Source organism: Lipomyces japonicus (assembly GCF_038497905.1).
Source record: "Lipomyces japonicus strain CBS 7319 unplaced genomic scaffold V1514scaffold_16, whole genome shotgun sequence".
NCBI lineage: Eukaryota > Fungi > Ascomycota > Lipomycetes > Lipomycetales > Lipomycetaceae > Lipomyces > Lipomyces japonicus.
This window is the reverse complement of record NW_027117828.1, coordinates 176413-193760: the sequence shown is the minus strand read 5'-3', so window position 1 is coordinate 193760 and position 17348 is coordinate 176413. Positions and strand designations below refer to the sequence as shown.

Here is a 17348-nt window from a genome sequence, read left to right as displayed (position 1 = left end):
TTGACTGCGTCTATTGGATTTTTTTTATTTTGTTGATTTTTTTACCTTAGATATCAGGTTTGACATTTTATTTTTATGTTATATCTGTTTAGGACGTTATTGTTTGGCACTAACACAGTGAATCTCTGCCCAAGCGTATGCTCATTTGCGCTTGTTACACGACCACCAACGTGCTGCCTGATAACAAACACGTATTTATACCCCGGACTCCCCACTTTATTATCTGAATTTCTTTTCCACGGCATCGCAGCAGCAAACTACACTGTTTTTGTTTAGCTGAGCGATTTTTTTTTTTCTTTTTTTTTGCCTGGAATCTATTGTTGATATATATATCACCATTCCATGGACTCTTCGGCCATGCTTGAATTGTCGCCGTACTCCAAAGTGCAGGCTCAAACAACCGGTTTAGATTCTTCTGATGCTGTTTTTTTACCTTTTAACCAACAGCCATCCAAATCGTTTATTTCATTCCGATCTGTTTCTTCTGTATCTAGCAATGGCATAATTGGGTCAGGAAGACCAAGAACTCCTTCTCGCGCTGGTATATCTCGGATTTCTGCTTCTTCTGAGTCTCCGCTTCGTGATAACGATGGGTTGGACGCTATTCCGTCAACGTTATTGGATTCGCCTCAAACGGAAAATAAGCAAAACAGAATCGCGGCAGAATCGAAATACAAGTTTGGTGGCTCCTCTGTTTCTTCGTTTGGGCTGCAACGAGTTCCGGAAAATTCTAGTCTCGCTGCTGCTCATGTTCAAGATCGGCGTTCATTCGATCACGAACCTTCTATATCGATGAACTTGCAAGGTTTGGTGGATATTCCTCTAAACCTCAAAGTATTTCTAATGTAAACTTTAGGAGCTATAGTTTCTTCTGCCTGTGACTATGAGACTGCAACTCGACATCAGCTTTCTAAACGATCGGTTAGTAGTAGTGAAAGTTTTAACCAACCTCAATCAGATTCCTCGTTGTTTTATAATGAGCCGCAAAGATACGATCTCTCTGCGAGTTTTGAAGCGTTAAGTGTTTTGAGCTCGTCTTCTTCTGCTAGATCTTGGCGGGCTCATATTCAAGATAATAAAAGCTTAGGCAATCATGAATTTCGCAGTTCATCATTACTCGGTAAAGACTATGTTAGATTCACAGAATCGATTGCAGACGATGGAAGAATCCAGCCAAGTCGATACCTTAAAATTTCGGGACTTTCAAAGACAGCCGATGCAAATTTAATTTCTGAAAAGTTTCATGTAAGGTTAATTTGCACGAGCGGAAACAACTATTGATTTTAACTTTACAGGGTTTTGGAGATCTCAGAGGCGTTTATGCCAGAGAGATTGGGCTTAACGGTTCTATAATTCTTGGGTACTTTGACCTTCGTCATGCCGTAACTGCTTATAAGACTATTTGCTCTCAGCCAATTATGGGCTATAATTTACGGCCTCAGTTCTTTCCTAAAAGTTATTTGGCTCAGGTATTTTTTTTTTCTGTTAAACTCAAACGTGTTGGTTTTATTAACGTAAATAAAAGATGTATGAAAGTGGCATAGATATCCCGTTTATATCGAACAACGAGGGAGAGCTTTATATTTATTTCAGCAGCGGTTCCGCAAAAATGGCGCGTGGCATTCTGGAGAAATATCTTCCACCATTTGGGTCTATTCAATCGCTTAAAATCGAAAATGAGGCACTAATTGTTTGTGAATTTTTTGATGTCCGCGATTCCGCCTCTGCTGTTCTAACTTTAAATGGAAAAGTTATTGATGTAAGTTTTATTTTATGATCTATGGCTATAAGCGTTTGTCATAATATTTTAAGGGCGTGATATTTTATGTATCGTTTAAAGACAATGGCTTTCCAAATATTGATTCCTTGGCTCCAGGTGAGTCTTCTCCACATAACTCGCTTTCCCAGACTTTTGGTCCTACTGGGTTTGAAAATTGGCTTCCAAGGCTTTCACCTGAGACACCCGCATTTGGAAAAAAGCGTGGGGGACCATTAAGTACTATGAATACGAACATGGTCGCAGAAAGAAATCGACCACATGGAGTCACGACTGGATCCGAAAGTCCATTTGATCAATCATTGTATGGAGATGGTTTTCTGGTACATGGCCAAGTTCAAGAATACGGGAATCAGCCCACAACTCTAGACAAAGCGGAATACTTTGCTAGATTAAATAGAAGACATTCAACCTCTATTCCAAGAAGTCCAGGATCCGATAGTCAATGGGACGCAGAGGCATCTTTGAGTATGATTGATTTTAGGCATGTTATCTTTTGCTATTAACAATACCAGCATTTCAACTAGAAACCATTGCAGATCTGTCATCCCGAAATTATAATGTTTATACCAATGCTACGGTTCCAAAGAATAACGTGGTCGATCTTGAAAAAATAGCTCGAGGGCTGGACACTCGGACTACGTTAATGCTCAGAAATATTCCAAACAAGGTTGACCAGCAAATGCTGAAGGAATATATTGACGTTACCAATAAAAATACTTATGACTTTTTATATTTGCGTATTGATTTTTTGAATAAATGCAAGTAAGTAAATCTCGACTTGAGAAATACCTCATGCTAGATGGTTTATGGTTATTAGTGTCGGCTACGCATTTATATCATTTACCTCCCCTGAGGCGATCATTACGTTTGCTAAAGCTCGTGCGGGCACCAAATGGTACAGTTCAAATGTGAAATAATCAAATTATATACTCATGGTTTTTTTAGGAATCGGTTTAATTCAGAAAAAATATGTGACATTTCTTATGCCAATATATAAGTTTTCTTTGAATTTTTCAGGCAATTTCTATTATACTAACAAAGCTATACTCAAGGAAAAGAGTGCTTAATTGAAAAATTTCGCAATTCAAGTGTTATGGATCAGGGTACATGTTTTGTGAATTGCATTTTTCATACCTGTCTAACTTTAATAGACGCTGCATATCGTCCAAAGATATACTATTCAGATGGTCCGTTAAAAGGCCACGAAGAAGAGTTTCCTCCGCCAAACAACATGAATAGGAAATTACGTTCGTTAGCGAGTATTCAACAGATAGGTGAGCATTACGGTGTGTTCCGAATTACTGTCGGCTAACAGTTCATTAGGGTTATTTCCACCTGGAAGTAACAGCGCTAGTTGGAGACGAATCGCTCGTTACTAAAACACTTCACTAATTTTATGCAATATTTTTTTTTGATTTATGTATTTTTATTTTCAGGTATTTGCTTCCTTGGGTTTTCAATGATCTTACGTTATCTGGTTTTTTTTGTTATAAGGTCTTGTTTTTTGTTGGTATGGTTTCTTGCGGGAAAGGATTATTTGACAAACTTGAATTAAGTTTTTCCATTTTGATCTAAAGCTCTATTTTGCACCTTGCGATTCTTTTTTTTTTTTTTTTTTTTTAAATATTGGTTAATGATTTGATCAAAATCAGGAGTGTTTGGAATGTGGAGTTTTGTCGCGAGTTGAAATTACAAACTATATTACTTGTACCTCCTCCATCTATTTTTGGGGGGGATAGTTTTTTTTATCAATTGCTTGCGGATCATCACAAGTTATCAAACGGATAAATAAATTTAATTTGCTGAGGACATACATAATATAGAAAAAACACGTGGCCGTTTGCAATTCCAAAAATGGCCGGCAAGGCGTAATTTCGATTAACCTTCAGGAAATAGTGATGCGCGACTAAAATGGCCTTAATTAAGGGCATAATCGGCAAATGGGGTAATTCTTGCCTCACCAGGCGTGATTGATATCAAGCAATGAATGGCCCGCATTATAAATATGGCTGCTTCCGCATGCTCCATTGTTTTCCAGTCAATCAATCAACCAACAGATAGACCTTAGAACGTACTATTTTTGTTATCATTACCATGGCCCCTAGAGTCGCGGTTAGTAGTACCTCAATTTGTTAAATGAAGTTAATTGCTGTTGATCTCTAACCTTGCCTGACAAGATCGTAATCTATTCGTTATACGGACACATTGCCAACCTGGCAAGAATTCAAAAGGCAGGAATTGAGCAAGCTGGTGGTACCGCCACGATCTATCAAGTTGCCGAGACTCTTTCTGATGAAGTTCTTGGCCTGCTTAAGGCTCCAGCCAAGGAAGATTTCCCGATCGCGACGCCCAAAACGTTGACCGAATACGATGCGTTCTTGTTTGGCGTGCCTACCAGGTACGGCAACTTCCCGGCGCAATGGAAAGCATTCTGGGACGCGACCGGTTCACTTTGGGCTCAGGGAGCGCTTCATGGCAAGTACGTTGGCCAGTTCGTGTCGACCGGCACGCCCGGTGGTGGCCAGGAGGTTACGTTTGCGAACGCGTTATCGACATATGTGCATCACGGATTGATCTTCGTGCCGCTTGGTTACAAGAACGCGTTCCCGCAAATCACGAACCTGACCGAGGTTCATGGCTCCTCACCTTGGGGTGCGGGCACGTTTGCCGGTGCGGATGGTTCCAGGCAATTGACCGAGCTCGAGAAGGAGATTGCGTTGATTCAAGGAAAAACGTTTTATGAACAAGTGTCCAAGGCTTTTTAAAGTTCTATATTGGGCATCATGATATGATGGCTTGGGATGTTTATTTTAATTGTTGGTTTTGATGCATATATATATTTGCATTTCATATATTGTCATGATGAGAATGGGGGAGTTTATGGTCACATGGAATATAATGACGCTTGATAATTATTTTAAGATATATAGAAATACATTATATAAATCAATTTATTACCTGTTACGAACCTTCAATATTGTTCACAAATCCATTCTTGTACTTTGTAATTTTGACGACATCATCGATAGATTGATGGAATTTTTTTTTTTTTTTACATTCAGCCAATTTACGTACAAGATCGGGTGATGTAAATTATTTCAGTAATCATATATTTCAAGCCAAAAAAACGACCAGACAAGCAAACAATAATTACCAAGTATTCCATGTTTCGTTAAAAAAAATAGTTACAGACAAATGAAAGATACTAAAAAAGCAAAACAAAAACAACAAAAAAAAAGAAATATCCTCGATTGCTTTCCACTCATTACACCTGAAAACAACAAAAAAAAAGCAACATCAACAAAAACAAATCGTAAATACTATATACTGCACATATATTTTAAGCACGTATATATGATAGTATTTAGAGCAACGCAACAACAATTCCTATCAAAAAAAAAAAAAAAGAAAGACGGTACTGATTAGTCTAAGATAGTAAAAATGCACCTGATCCTTCTTCAATGGCCTTGGCGACCCGAGCTCGCAATATTTCCTTGTTAGTATAATCAGGAATCTTGAGATAGTTAACACAAGTCATGACACTAGGCAGATAATCATCTGGCGAAAACGGCGGCTCGTTTGGTTTGCAGACGATGGTAAATGTAGGTGTTAATGACTGGAACCCACCGATCGGCAGGTTTGGCGACCCAGTAATGAATTGTAAAAACTTTCGGCGCTCCGTTAGATTATATTCGACCATCACTTCCATGAGATTCTGAACCGTCTTGCTGTTTATAGTGTAACCATGATCCGCTTTTATGGAATCGTGCAGAGCTAAAAAAAAAATTGGATTAGCATACAAAAAACAAGGGGGCATGTCCAGAATTACTCACTTTCCAAAGACCAATCTTCATCAGATTGACCGCAAAGCATTACCAGCTCTTCCGGGCTAAACGCACTCATGGCAGAAAATGAAAACACTGAAGAAAATCCTTTACGGAATTCATTCAGCTGATTTTCAACTCCACTTCCGAGCGTGGCATCAATAACATGGTTCACATATTCATCAATGTTTTCAATCGTAACAGCAACATTGCTCCCATCTGTAATCAGTTCATAATCAGGCTGACCAGGAAGTGTAAAGTCCAATGCCAAGTCGTCTACTGTAACTCCATTGATCTCGATATTGTCGATCTGTTCTCCGTTGCGTATGCGCTTGGCTTTCTCACTCGCAAAATCATTTAGTAACTTAAGTGAGCGTGCTACTTGAGCGTCGACACTCTTAACTGATGCTAAGGACGGAACCACTGAATCCTGCTGGGCTCTGAAAAACATGGGATTGAACTTAATATCTAAAAGCCTAGAATCAAGTAGTGCTCTTCCAACAAATATTCCAAGTATGCGGAAGTAATTAAGTATTTTTTTGCCACTATCCGTCTTTGCCTTTGCATTTGATAACGGTAATGGATAAAGACCATGGGCACTAAACGCATACTCAGATTTGGCATCAGATTCATAAGGTCTCCATAGATTAAGCTTCTTCTTGGCAAATTCCTTCGAAACAGTAGCATAAAATTCGAGCGTTGGCCCTAATCCAGTTCCAACTTCATCAAAATATTCGACTTCCAAAATGCTAGGTGATGAGCCATAAATATCCATAACCTTCACCGCACTTTGCAAAATTTGCGATCTCAAAATACGAACTTTCTGCCTCATGGTTCTAAAGATAAACGGGCTATTACCACTATGACTATCCCGTCGATCTGATTCGCCTGATCTATTTTTCCATCTATTTATAGACCTAAAATGACCAAATGAAGTAGATTGCAAAAAAAGTCTGCGAGTATCAAATGGGAATAAAAAGGGATAATTCCTTGTTAAATCATAGTTCCAGTCCGGCAAACAACCACTCGCAACAATAAGCGGTTCTTCAAGCTGACGATTAAGTTTCGAGGTGAGCTTGCTGTTAATGAATTGAGTGACAGAAAGCGGAGGCAAATGCAAATTGTCATCGTCGAAAATTTCAGTTACACTTGCATTTAAAGCGTACAAGACTTGAAGCAATTGTAACACAGTGTATGTAGTTTTATCATTCTTCAATGAATCGGGAACGCCGGATGACTTTTCGCCATATTGCAGAGACTCCGCCTTGGCCACAGGCGGTGGTCCTGAAACTTTGCGGTATTGAACTTTATACATGGAATCCCATGAATAGCTCAGGAAATTTGGCATCTCAGTTGCAAACTTATGGATCGCGCCATATATAGTCAAATCATTCGATATAAAATTATCATTGATATAAAACTCGATATGCCAATCCTGTGGAGTAGATTGCAACGCAGAAGAATAACTTTGACGAGGCGTAGTGGATGAGGAACGCGAACCTGCAGGAATATCTCGCTTGGCAATATTACTGCTAGAGCCCTGACGGTCCATATATTCGCCAAAATTATCTAAATAATCATCATTAACAGAACTTTCGACATCGCTTTCCTTTTCATCATGCGATTCGTTCTCTTCTTCATCGTCTTCTAAATCATTGTCATTGGTAACAATTTTTCTATTTGATGGAGACCAAGACGAAGTTGCATTTTCAGGACTTCTAGATACAGAGGATGAAGCTGTTGGTGGCGAAGAAGCTGATGCGGCGAATGAAGCAAACGATGCAAAGTTCCCCAAAAATCCTGAGCTGCCCCGTCTCGATGAAGATTTATTACGCCCGTGGACGTGATCATCACCAATTCGAATTCGAAGGTAGTCATCTAAAGATTTTAATGTAGCCACAGCTGGGATCGAAACCGCAAATGATCGATACGACTTGGCCACATCGGATTCATCATCAGCCACTAGCTTTAGCCGAATCTGCTGAGATAATACTTCCAAAGGATCTTCCTTAACTAAACAATAATTAGTTTACGTAATAAAAACGTGTTAAAATAACCTACTAGATGCATGCGTAGTTGTGATTTCAAACTTCTCAGTACGCACTAGTGACTCTTGCAATTTTGAAACCAGAACAGCGAATGGTGTGTGATCAGTTTTGCCCTCAAGAAAAATTTTCAGGAACCTTTTTCTTGCAAGCAAGCCTTGTTCTTCTGTGGAGTTAGTTGTCAACAATTGTAATAAAGCTTCCAAAACCCCTGAAGTGAGTAACTCATAGCTAGAAATGGACGTAAGTGAGTTGGCGTAAAAATGCCCAGCAAGATTGACAAGGTTGCTTTCCAATTCAGAACCCGAAATTATCGCTTTACTCAACTCTTTCAATTCATTCAAACCTGAAATCGCTCTTTGCTCAGAATCAGCGGCAGAAGAGACGTACTTATCCATAAACTTCTGAGCAAAAGAAGAAATCCAGAAAGCCAGATTCGACTCATAACGAGATACCACCTTTGATGCCCAATTCAATCCGCGACTTGAGCTTTCAAAAGAAGCTTGAGAACGCTCTGAGGAAGGCTTTTCGTTATTTTCCCCAAAACCAGCTTCCTCGTCATTTTCATCCTCGTCGTCGTCGTCGTCGTCGTCGTCATCCTCGTCATCCTCGTCATCCTCGTCATCCTCGTCATCCTCGTCATCCTCGTCATCGTCATCGTCATTCTCAGAACTCTCGGAGTCCTCATGCGCAGCTTTCGTGATTTCTTCCTTAGACAAACTCTTAGATTTCAGTACTGCATCAGCCAAACTTTGAATCTCTGTTATAACACCTTCCCTCTCAAACTGCTCATCATATATGCTTGGTAATTTTTCTCGCAAAACACTCGCAATCTGGAGACTTGATGAGACAAGGGTCAGTTGCTCTTTCTGTGAAAGAATTGATGCCAAAAGTGATGAAAATTGAACAAGTCTAAGAGCATCATACAGTGTCTCCGTATCCAAATTCAAGAAAATTCGAAGAAAAGCGGCCAAGACACGTTGCCGAATGGCCAGATCAACAGTACAAGAATAGACATCAATTAAAACCGGAACTAATATCAATCCAAACCTTCTGACTTCTGGTTTGCACGTAACCAAAATATTAAGTTTTTCTGAATTCTTATCAGGCAAGATATTCATATGCTGAGTAAATTCTTCGAAATCCGGATGTTCTTCTAAATATTTTGCTTGTACTCCAGGAAGAAGCTCCGCTATAACGTTGAGCGTGGCTAATACTTGATCGTGTGGACTGTGAATAACTGTTTGCATGACAAGAACGCTGCTGCTAAGCTCCGTATCGTCATAACTCGATGGAGCAGATACTCCAGTCAAAATCTGATAAAGCTTGCCAATGATATCCTTTTGTAACATTATCGCGCACAGTTTAGATGAAATTTTGGCAGCATAGCCCAAAGCCTTTAGAAAATGAGCATGAATATGATGACCAATCACATTGGTAGGGCCCGGAATAAGAAGATCTAAAATCCGTTGTAATAACTCATCACTGATTAGCTGCTCTAGTTCGTCAGGACGGTATCGGAAGCTTTCAATGATTCGTGCGACACAAAGACAACCATTTTCTACAACCTGCTGATCTGAACCAGACAAAACTTGCAGCAAAATAGGCATAACATCGCGAACGGTTGGGAAACAATCGCTGGGAATGTTTCTGCAACAATTCGAAGCAACAGTAACAGCAGTCCGCTGCACATTTGTAGCAAAAAAATCAAGATATGTTAAGCAAGCCGTTAAACCACCTTCTTTAACTATGACGGTTGGATGTCCAACAGATATGCGTTTCAGCGTCTAAAGCTATTAGCCAGATTAAAAAACAAATAGAAAAAAATACTTATACTTACACTTAAAGCTTGTTCTGCAAGATCAATGTACTCGATCTCTAAAAGTTTTTGGCAAAGTACCGGTACCGCACCACAATAAACAATCGTCCTGGAACTGTGGGGAAGAGCGTCCATTAAACTTGCCAAACAACGGCAAGCGACAAGCATTGATTCAAAATCCTCAGGCCCAAAAATAGGATTTACCATAATATCAATTAACTCTCGGACAATCTGTTCGCAGGCAAACGCACTGGTAAACATATCCTCTGTAGAGACTAACAGCATATTTGAAAGTTCTTGTAATGTGATCATTCGCATTCCAGGATCATCATGTTGTTTCAAGTTTGCTGCCAAATCATCGAGACGCAAATTTAGTTCTGATACTATACCAGCAGAAACTGCTCCAGATAAGGAAAAAAGTGCAGAACTAAGTCCGTGTCCGAACATGGAAGACAAGGGAGCATTCCTTCCACCAAAGTCTGAAGCAGACTGAAGTGCATCTTCTTCTGGATCTTCTTCGTCTTCTTCACCATCACTACCATCACCATCGCCACCATCGTCATCCTCAAAGTCATCATCTCCGTCATGATATTCATCAATCTCTTCGTCCATTTCATCACCGTACATATCAGTTACTAACCTCGCGAAAGACGGTGTTGAAGAGTTGTAATCGTGAGATCTATTACTTTCTGAAGCATCTGGAGCAACAACAGAGGGAGCGTTTTCTACAGCCTGTAAATCTTCATCCAAATCATGGCGACTTTTTGATTTTCTCCCCCTGCCATTATTGGTTGGCGATCTGTTATTGATTCGGCTCTTGTTACTCTTGGAAGAGCCTCGTCCGTCTTGATTTCTTTCAGTGGTTGAATTCTTCGGCATGACTCGTAACGGTTCAGAAGAATCTGGTTTATTATGACGAAAACGCTTCTTTTGTGGTGCTTCTGATTCCGGAATAGATTCTAAATTTGACCGAGCTCGTTTCGTTTTATTGGTTTGCTCGGGTGAAGCCTTAGAGTTTTTCTTCTTTAATTGTTTTTTTTGAGATTGCGAATTTAAGACGGTAGGCTTAGATCTATATGCAAATTGTTAATGGTCCATGTTAAAACGGCTTAGAATACAACACATTGATGTACCTTGAAGACAGTGAAAGATTAGATGGAGACGGCTGATCCTTTAAAGAAGGTCCAGAAGATTCAGAATGATCGATCGTATCAATGGATATTGAAGAAGGCTGAGATGACCGACGAAGACGGCGATCAGTACGTTGCTGAGAAGATATCGGCGTGGTAGATAGCTTTTTGTGAGATCTAAGATCCATATGATTAGGGAGTCACGAAGCAACTTAAAGAAAGCTGTTGAAGTAGATGAATTAAAAGGGAGGAAAGGAGGAAAACAGTATTAGATGTTGGTCGCGTGCTTAGGCAAAACTCGCCATGTATCCCCCCTCCGTAGATCAACTGTATGTGTCGTCGTAAAAATAAAAATAAAATTCACGTCTCAAATAATCTTATAAGTTGCAAAAATAAAATTAGATATATACTCGAGCAGTAATAACTAATTGTGGAGATACTGACTTGTAGCGCAAGTAGTTCAAGTGCGGCAATTCAAGTCCGTTCTGGCTACAAATAGCACCGGCGAAAGGATATTCGCGGTCACCACAAAATAAAAAACTTGTTCAAAAACAAATAATAAATCTTTCCCAATTAATGCTCAGTAAGATGATGTTGAGGTAATTAGAGGGAGAACTTATTAATACTGGAATGATGTTAGATTAGCAACCAATTACTGGATTTGTCGCGGTTGCGCCAACGGTTAAAACCTAGCAAGAGCAATCGTAACAAGGTTCAATCTTTAAACCAGAAGCGTTTCAACCCTAAACACAAAACTACCGGTACCTATTCAAGCAAACTGTTTCGTCCAAGTGTTGGCAAGAAAAAAAGAAGTATATGTTAATCAAATATTGTTCAAAGGAGATTTGGAGTGGGACGGGTGGTTGGTGGTTATATATATGCATGTGGGGGCTTAAACGTGCCAACACAGATCTGGCTACGCGCATAACCGGCTCGGTGTTTATGAATGCTTGATCTTGCCTTAACCAGCTGTTGAAGATCGGTGATAAGTCTCTTTGGTGAATCCAAAACATACAATGTTCTACAATCTACAACAACTATTATTATGATTATTTATTACGTGATGATCTGAATTGACAACCAAGAATCGATACGTCGGTACTTTGCGGTTTGCTTTATCAATTAATACTCCAAGAGTTAGGCATGCATACATTTCAGTTTAGGTATTGAGCCAGCTCAGGTGAATTAAACCTGTTTGATGTTAATATGGCAGCCATGATATGCCTTCACTAAACTTACGCGTGATATTTTCCAGACAGTTCCTTGGGAGCGTGCACAACAAGATTGGAAATCACAGTCGCAGGAGCATTGGTAGGTTCGATAGTGCCTTCTTCCTTGATCTTTGCAAGATACTCATAGTGGTCACTTCTCATGCTGCCACCATCTGTTGGAACCAAATGCCCTTGTCAATACCCATCATATAAAATTTTAATAGAATTTAGCTTTTCTTACGCTGTGTTCTGATCTCCTCTTGCATTGATGTATCCATGACGCCGGGATCAACGGACACTGCGGTGATGTCTGGCTCTTCAACGGCAAGGGTAGCAGCCAAATGATTGACGCATGCCTTTGAGCTGCCATACGCTTCCCATCCGTAGAAGTGGGATTCGTATGAGGCTTCGGAAGAAACCAAGAGAACGCGGCCCTTTGATTGGCGCAGGTAAGGAATTGCGTCCTTGAGCTAAATACGTTTAAAATATTTTGTTAGTTTGAACTATGCACCATCATAAAAAAAAGAGTATATATACCGTGGCAAGAATGGAAAAGAAATTAATATCAAACAATTTCTTGAATTCGTTGATATCGGTTTCCGCTATGGTAGAAATCGGGTGAATAACGGCAGCGTTGAATACAATGCCGTTAATTTTGCCAAATGTTTCGATAGCAGTTTTGACTGCTTTTGAACCTGTCTTGTAATCTGAGATATCACCGACAACAGATCTCGTTAAATTAATAACATGAAGGTATTATTTAAAACTTTAGTAGTTGACATACTCTACTTGTCCAGGAAATTTTTTAGACAATTTGGCTAAGCCTATCTGAGACCTGGCAACTGCAACAACATTTGCAGAAATCGGAGCTGAAAGAAGTTTCTCGGCGATATTGAATCCCAGACCTGCTTGCGTGTTAAGAGATAACGCTTATCAGGTAGATCAAAAAAAAAAAGGACAACTCGCCTCTGGAGGCACCGGTGACAATAAATACTGAACTCTCATTAACGGCCATTTTCATTCAAGTTAATTGATTAAATTTTCTTTTAATTAACAAATAAAAAGATAATAGTTATCAAAATCTGGATGGACCTTGTTTTTTATGTATTTTACAACTACGGAATAGATATGCTTGAATTAAGTTGAACGTTGTTCAATTAAACTTTTCGCGCGGAGGTTGAATGTGCAGATACCTCGATTTTCAGTCTCGATAACCTGCCAATTCGGCAGCATTGAACCTGTTGCTAATCAGAAAAAAAAAAAACAAAAAAACATTCTGAACATTTTAAACAATAAATCTTACTTGTAAGCCAATCCGCTTAGGTCCTTGGTGGCGTGAAGAACCAAGTTTACGGCGACTCCGCCTGGAAGTTCAGGCGGAGAAAGCGCGTGGTCGCTTTTCAATTTTATGAACCTATCGTGCTCTGATTTTTTCATTTCCGCGCCGTCTGGTTGGTTTAGTTAGCTCAGTCATCTTTTTTGTTATATATATACTAATTAATAATGCAAAACGTACGTTTCTCCCTTAAGGCAATTTGCATGTCCGTATCCATCACGCCAGGATCGAGAGCAAAAGAAATGATCTCGGGCTCTTCTGCAGCAATCGTAGCTGAAAGATGTTCTGTAGCTGCCTTGGAAGATCCATATGCTCCCCAGCCAGACTATGAAACAATTAGCTAGTTTTTTAATAAACAGTTTGTTAACATTGACATACATAGTAGTGACGAGTCGCGCCGGAAGAGATGAAAACAATTTTACCCTTTGACTCTCTCAGATATGGTGCTGCCTCTGTGAACTTTCATAATCAGTCAGTAAAATATCACTATCGATTGAAACGCAGCAGATGCACTTACAGTAGAGATTAATGAGAAAAAATTAGTATCGTACAATTTCTTCCATTCCACGATGCTAGATTTTGCCACCACGGAAATCGGTTCCAAAATTGCAGCATTAAAAATAATACCGTCAACCCTTCCAAATTTTTCAACAGCTGCCCTGACAATGTTCTTGTTGGTTTGCTCGTCCGCGACATCGCCAGTCACGATCTCGACTTGGCCTGGGTATTCAGCTTTGAGCACTTCCAATGACGATGCGGTCCGAGCTACGAGAACGAGATTTGCTGAATGCGGTGCAGATAAAAGCTTTTTGGCGATAGATGCACCAAGGCCTTGAAAAAGTGTTAACGCATGATTCGATCACCAGCACGGATAGCTTTGACTTGCCTCTAGAAGCTCCAGTGACAATAATAACCGGTGCCATGCTAATAATGACGGCAACTAATTATAAAGAATTCTTTATAACGTATTAAAAATTATTTGTACTCGATGATCACAAATTGATTGATAAATTTTCAATTGTTATGCTCGTCCCTTGATTGGCTACAAAAACTCATTTATCACAGTGAATTGTTACGTAAAACGCGTTTCCATGATAACGTTATATCGCAAACACATTTCATTACAAAACAAAAGTATGCATGGCTATAACATAGTGTCGTAGCTGTTTACAAAAAATGTTGCAGATAAATAGTTGACGTCATCAATACAGAGTAGGTCTACAGATAACTCAAGATTCCAATTATTTTTTACAAACCAGAAAAAAAGACCAAATCATAAATTCAAATTATGAGGAGAATGTTCCAAAAAATGAGAATTTTTTTTTAGCTCTACAATCATCTGAACAAATTCATAATATATATTAAATGATTTACATTTGTGGCTTTTTTCATGATTCAAACACCTGGGTCGAGATCAAGGTTTTGGATTTTCACGTGACTGGGTTTCAAAAATCGTACATGTATATATATCATTGTTCTATTTTACTGAAATATCTCTGATCACAAAACGTTTATCTATTTTAAGATTATGTTTGTCATAGTATCAGATATGGATAATTTTTTTATTTTTTTTTTGTTTTTGTTTTGGTGCAAGCACATATTGCATAGTATAGGTACCATGACTGAACCGATTTAAAAATGCAAAACATTAAACCTTAAACAAGCTTTATATAATTGTTTCAACGGTTTTCTTTTTTTTGCCGCCACCTGTCAAAATATTAAGGTTTTTGGGTACACGTTGTGGTGACAGGAACTGCTTAGTAGTATTTATGTAAGTAAAGAGGTAAATTAAAGTGTTTAAACAAATGAGCTAGACGTTTAAACGTTTAGATTATTTTTTTTTTTTTTGCTGCATTATAGTACGAGATCGTTTGTGGTTTATAATGAGGTGGCAAACAATCGTGGATTTTGGGTACCGTTGTACTCCATGCCGGAAATCGAAATTGCGTATGTTGCATTAACCCAATTAAGTAAAAAAAAAATTTGGGTACGGGCCTACTTTAATCCGACAATTTTTTTTTTTCATTGATTACGTTACTTCTTTCCCCCTTTTGCGTTTTGGCTTGTGCAATATTTTATTGATCATCGGTTTACGGCCAACGCGTGGGGTCATTAAGTATTATCCATTACCAGTGACTTTCTTGTTTTTTTTTTATTTATTATTTTTCTCAAAATCTTTATTATCAGGTCTATAATTCGGTTTAAATATTTTTATTTTTTTTAATGCAAGAGAAATTAAGTGCGACTTGTTTCTATTTTAAAAACAAAAGCGGCAATTTCAAGGAGTGTTGAAGTTTATCGCCCAATTTTCCGGGCAAACCCGTTGGGTACTCGTACCCCGTGCAGATTTTGTATTATACCCAGACATACACAGTCATGTGAATAATAAAATAAGCCATGTGGCAAATAAGCACACCTGGCAATACATGATCCACGATAATGTTTAGTTTTATATATTATATTTTAAGGTCCCAAAACTATTGGACCAAGTAGTACATATATATGAATTCATTTTATAAAAACCTGTATAACCGTAACCAATAGACAATATAAAAAGACCCCCTTCCCCCTTTTCCCGGATAAATTAAGCGTGCGAACCACGCTGATGAAATTAACAAGCCCTTACGAAAAAAAAAAAAAAAAAAAACCCAATATGTACAAAATGCCTGTTCCTGTATGCCTTTACAAAATGGTGTAACCACCGTCAATCAAGACATCAGTACCGGTGCAAAAAGAAGCAGCATCGGAAGCGAGCCAAAGCGCGCATCCGGCAAGCTCTTCAGGTTTGCCTAAACGTTTCATGGGCGTGCGACCTTTCCATTCACCAAAATATTCATCTTCATAAGCGTAGTTAAGAGGCGTATCCATATATCCAGGTGAGATGGAGTTACATCTAATTCGATGTTGAGCCCACTCGGCAGCAAGAGATTTCATCAGGTGAATGACGCCGGCCTTGGAAGCGTTATAGGCTGACTGGGGTTGAGGCCAATTGACAATCGATCCAGACATGGATCCAATGAAGATGATGGATCCGCCGTTGCCAGCAGCAATCATGTGCTTGCCAGCAGCTTGAGCACAAATAAATGAGCCGTTAAGGTTGATGTCGATAACACGTTTAAACTTGGCCGGGCTGTAGTCTTCAGCGTGAACAAGGTCTGCCACGCCAGCGGAGTTGATGAGAATATCAATCTTGCCAAAATCAGCAATGATCGAATCAAACACGTCGTTAACGTTTTGCTCGTCGCGGACATCGACGCGGTAAAACCTGGCAGTGAGTCCGTAGGTCTTGTGCAAAGTAGCGCAGGCTTGCTCACCAAGATCAGACTGCAAGTCAAGGATGGCGACTCCAGCAAGCCCGGCAGCACTAAGACCTTCAATCATCGAATAGCCAAGACCGCGAGCACCACCGGTCACGACCGCAACCTTGCCGTTAAGCTTAAACATGTCGAAAACGTTTTTGGGAGCAACGGCAACAGGTGCTTGTTCGACCGCATCAGCGGGTTCCGAAGGAGGCGTAGGAAGAAGCGAAGGAGGAGCCATGATGACGTCCTCAATCAATGTGTTTGAAATAGAGCTCATAAATGCCGATGAATGGGAATGACGCAGTTTATGTTTGGGGCACAAAAAAAACCGTCTAAAATTAAGAAAACCAGTCCTGGGCTGGCAACTGGCAAGGGCAAAAGGGCCCTTTTTATATATATCTGGTCGCTTAGTCTATGGCCGGAGGGGCTCGGCAAAGAAATTTTTCTTAGTTGAGAACATGGGGTACCTGGGTACTGTGGGTACTGTACTGCGCTTCCTCATCTGGAACTCCAGCCGCTGAGGGTTCCGTGCGCACTCCGCAAAAAAAAAAAAAAAAAAAAAATTGAACAAAAATTTTTTTCCGCTTTGCTTTGCTTTGCTTTGCTGGTTTTATTAGCCAACGTGATATATTATTCGTGTTTACTGAATATTAACTATTTTTTACATGTGTTACTACTGTTTCGGGTCATTCTTCCGACTACATATATATTACCAAATACCAGCAGGGCAACTCCGAACCACGAAACATTAAAAATGGAGCATTCGTATTTCCCAAAACAGAGCGTTCCGGCTCGTGCGTGCCCTTGTGCGTCGCCACATTCAACGTTTGCCGCCTGACTTGATGTTCTATAATTATGCATACCAATGTTATTCGCAAAGTCCGATATTTTGCTCCGGCGT

The 17348-nt window shown here is 39.6% G+C and overlaps 6 protein-coding genes across 6 annotated transcripts; 2 read left to right on the top strand and 4 right to left on the bottom strand.

Moving 5' to 3' along the window:
- Positions 1–12: 12 nt before the first annotated feature.
- Positions 13–3592, top strand: V1514DRAFT_351960 (RNA recognition motif 2-domain-containing protein). Its single transcript, XM_066929471.1, has 11 exons — positions 13–805; positions 857–1245; positions 1296–1469; positions 1526–1759; positions 1813–2245; positions 2293–2542; positions 2598–2675; positions 2726–2773; positions 2828–2883; positions 2932–3054; positions 3104–3592. Exons 1-11 carry the CDS (start codon positions 343–345, stop codon positions 3157–3159), a joined length of 2304 nt encoding a protein of 767 aa, XP_066783758.1. The 5' UTR covers positions 13–342; the 3' UTR covers positions 3160–3592.
- On the top strand, positions 3593–4755 carry V1514DRAFT_293089 (flavoprotein-like protein). The gene is made up of 2 exons (XM_066925361.1): positions 3593–3892; positions 3958–4755. Exons 1-2 carry the CDS (start codon positions 3875–3877, stop codon positions 4543–4545), a joined length of 606 nt encoding a protein of 201 aa, XP_066783757.1. The 5' UTR covers positions 3593–3874; the 3' UTR covers positions 4546–4755.
- A 452-nt stretch (positions 4756–5207) lies between these two features.
- Positions 5208–10786, bottom strand: V1514DRAFT_319685 (uncharacterized protein; the record flags this gene model as incomplete). Its single annotated transcript, XM_066925957.1, has 5 exons — positions 5208–5554; positions 5614–7617; positions 7666–9436; positions 9490–10540; positions 10602–10786. The coding sequence occupies 5 exons, from the start codon at positions 10784–10786 to the stop codon at positions 5208–5210; spliced, it is 5358 nt and encodes a 1785-aa protein (XP_066783756.1).
- Positions 10787–11636: 850 nt separating this feature from the next.
- V1514DRAFT_329998 (uncharacterized protein) lies at positions 11637–12896 on the bottom strand. The gene is made up of 6 exons (XM_066927430.1): positions 12776–12896; positions 12594–12714; positions 12347–12539; positions 12051–12279; positions 11838–11982; positions 11637–11789 (listed from the first exon to the last, which is right to left on the bottom strand). Exons 1-6 carry the CDS (start codon positions 12828–12830, stop codon positions 11753–11755), a joined length of 780 nt encoding a protein of 259 aa, XP_066783755.1. The 5' UTR covers positions 12831–12896; the 3' UTR covers positions 11637–11752.
- Positions 12897–14391, bottom strand: V1514DRAFT_329997 (uncharacterized protein). The gene is made up of 6 exons (XM_066927429.1): positions 14032–14391; positions 13663–13976; positions 13524–13604; positions 13326–13470; positions 13113–13257; positions 12897–13047 (listed from the first exon to the last, which is right to left on the bottom strand). Exons 1-6 carry the CDS (start codon positions 14066–14068, stop codon positions 13011–13013), a joined length of 759 nt encoding a protein of 252 aa, XP_066783754.1. The 5' UTR covers positions 14069–14391; the 3' UTR covers positions 12897–13010.
- A 1191-nt stretch (positions 14392–15582) lies between these two features.
- V1514DRAFT_47767 (uncharacterized protein) lies at positions 15583–16978 on the bottom strand. The gene has a single exon (XM_066930031.1). The coding sequence runs from the start codon at positions 16722–16724 to the stop codon at positions 15828–15830; it is 897 nt and encodes a 298-aa protein (XP_066783753.1). The 5' UTR covers positions 16725–16978; the 3' UTR covers positions 15583–15827.
- Between the last annotated feature and the right edge of the window lie 370 nt (positions 16979–17348).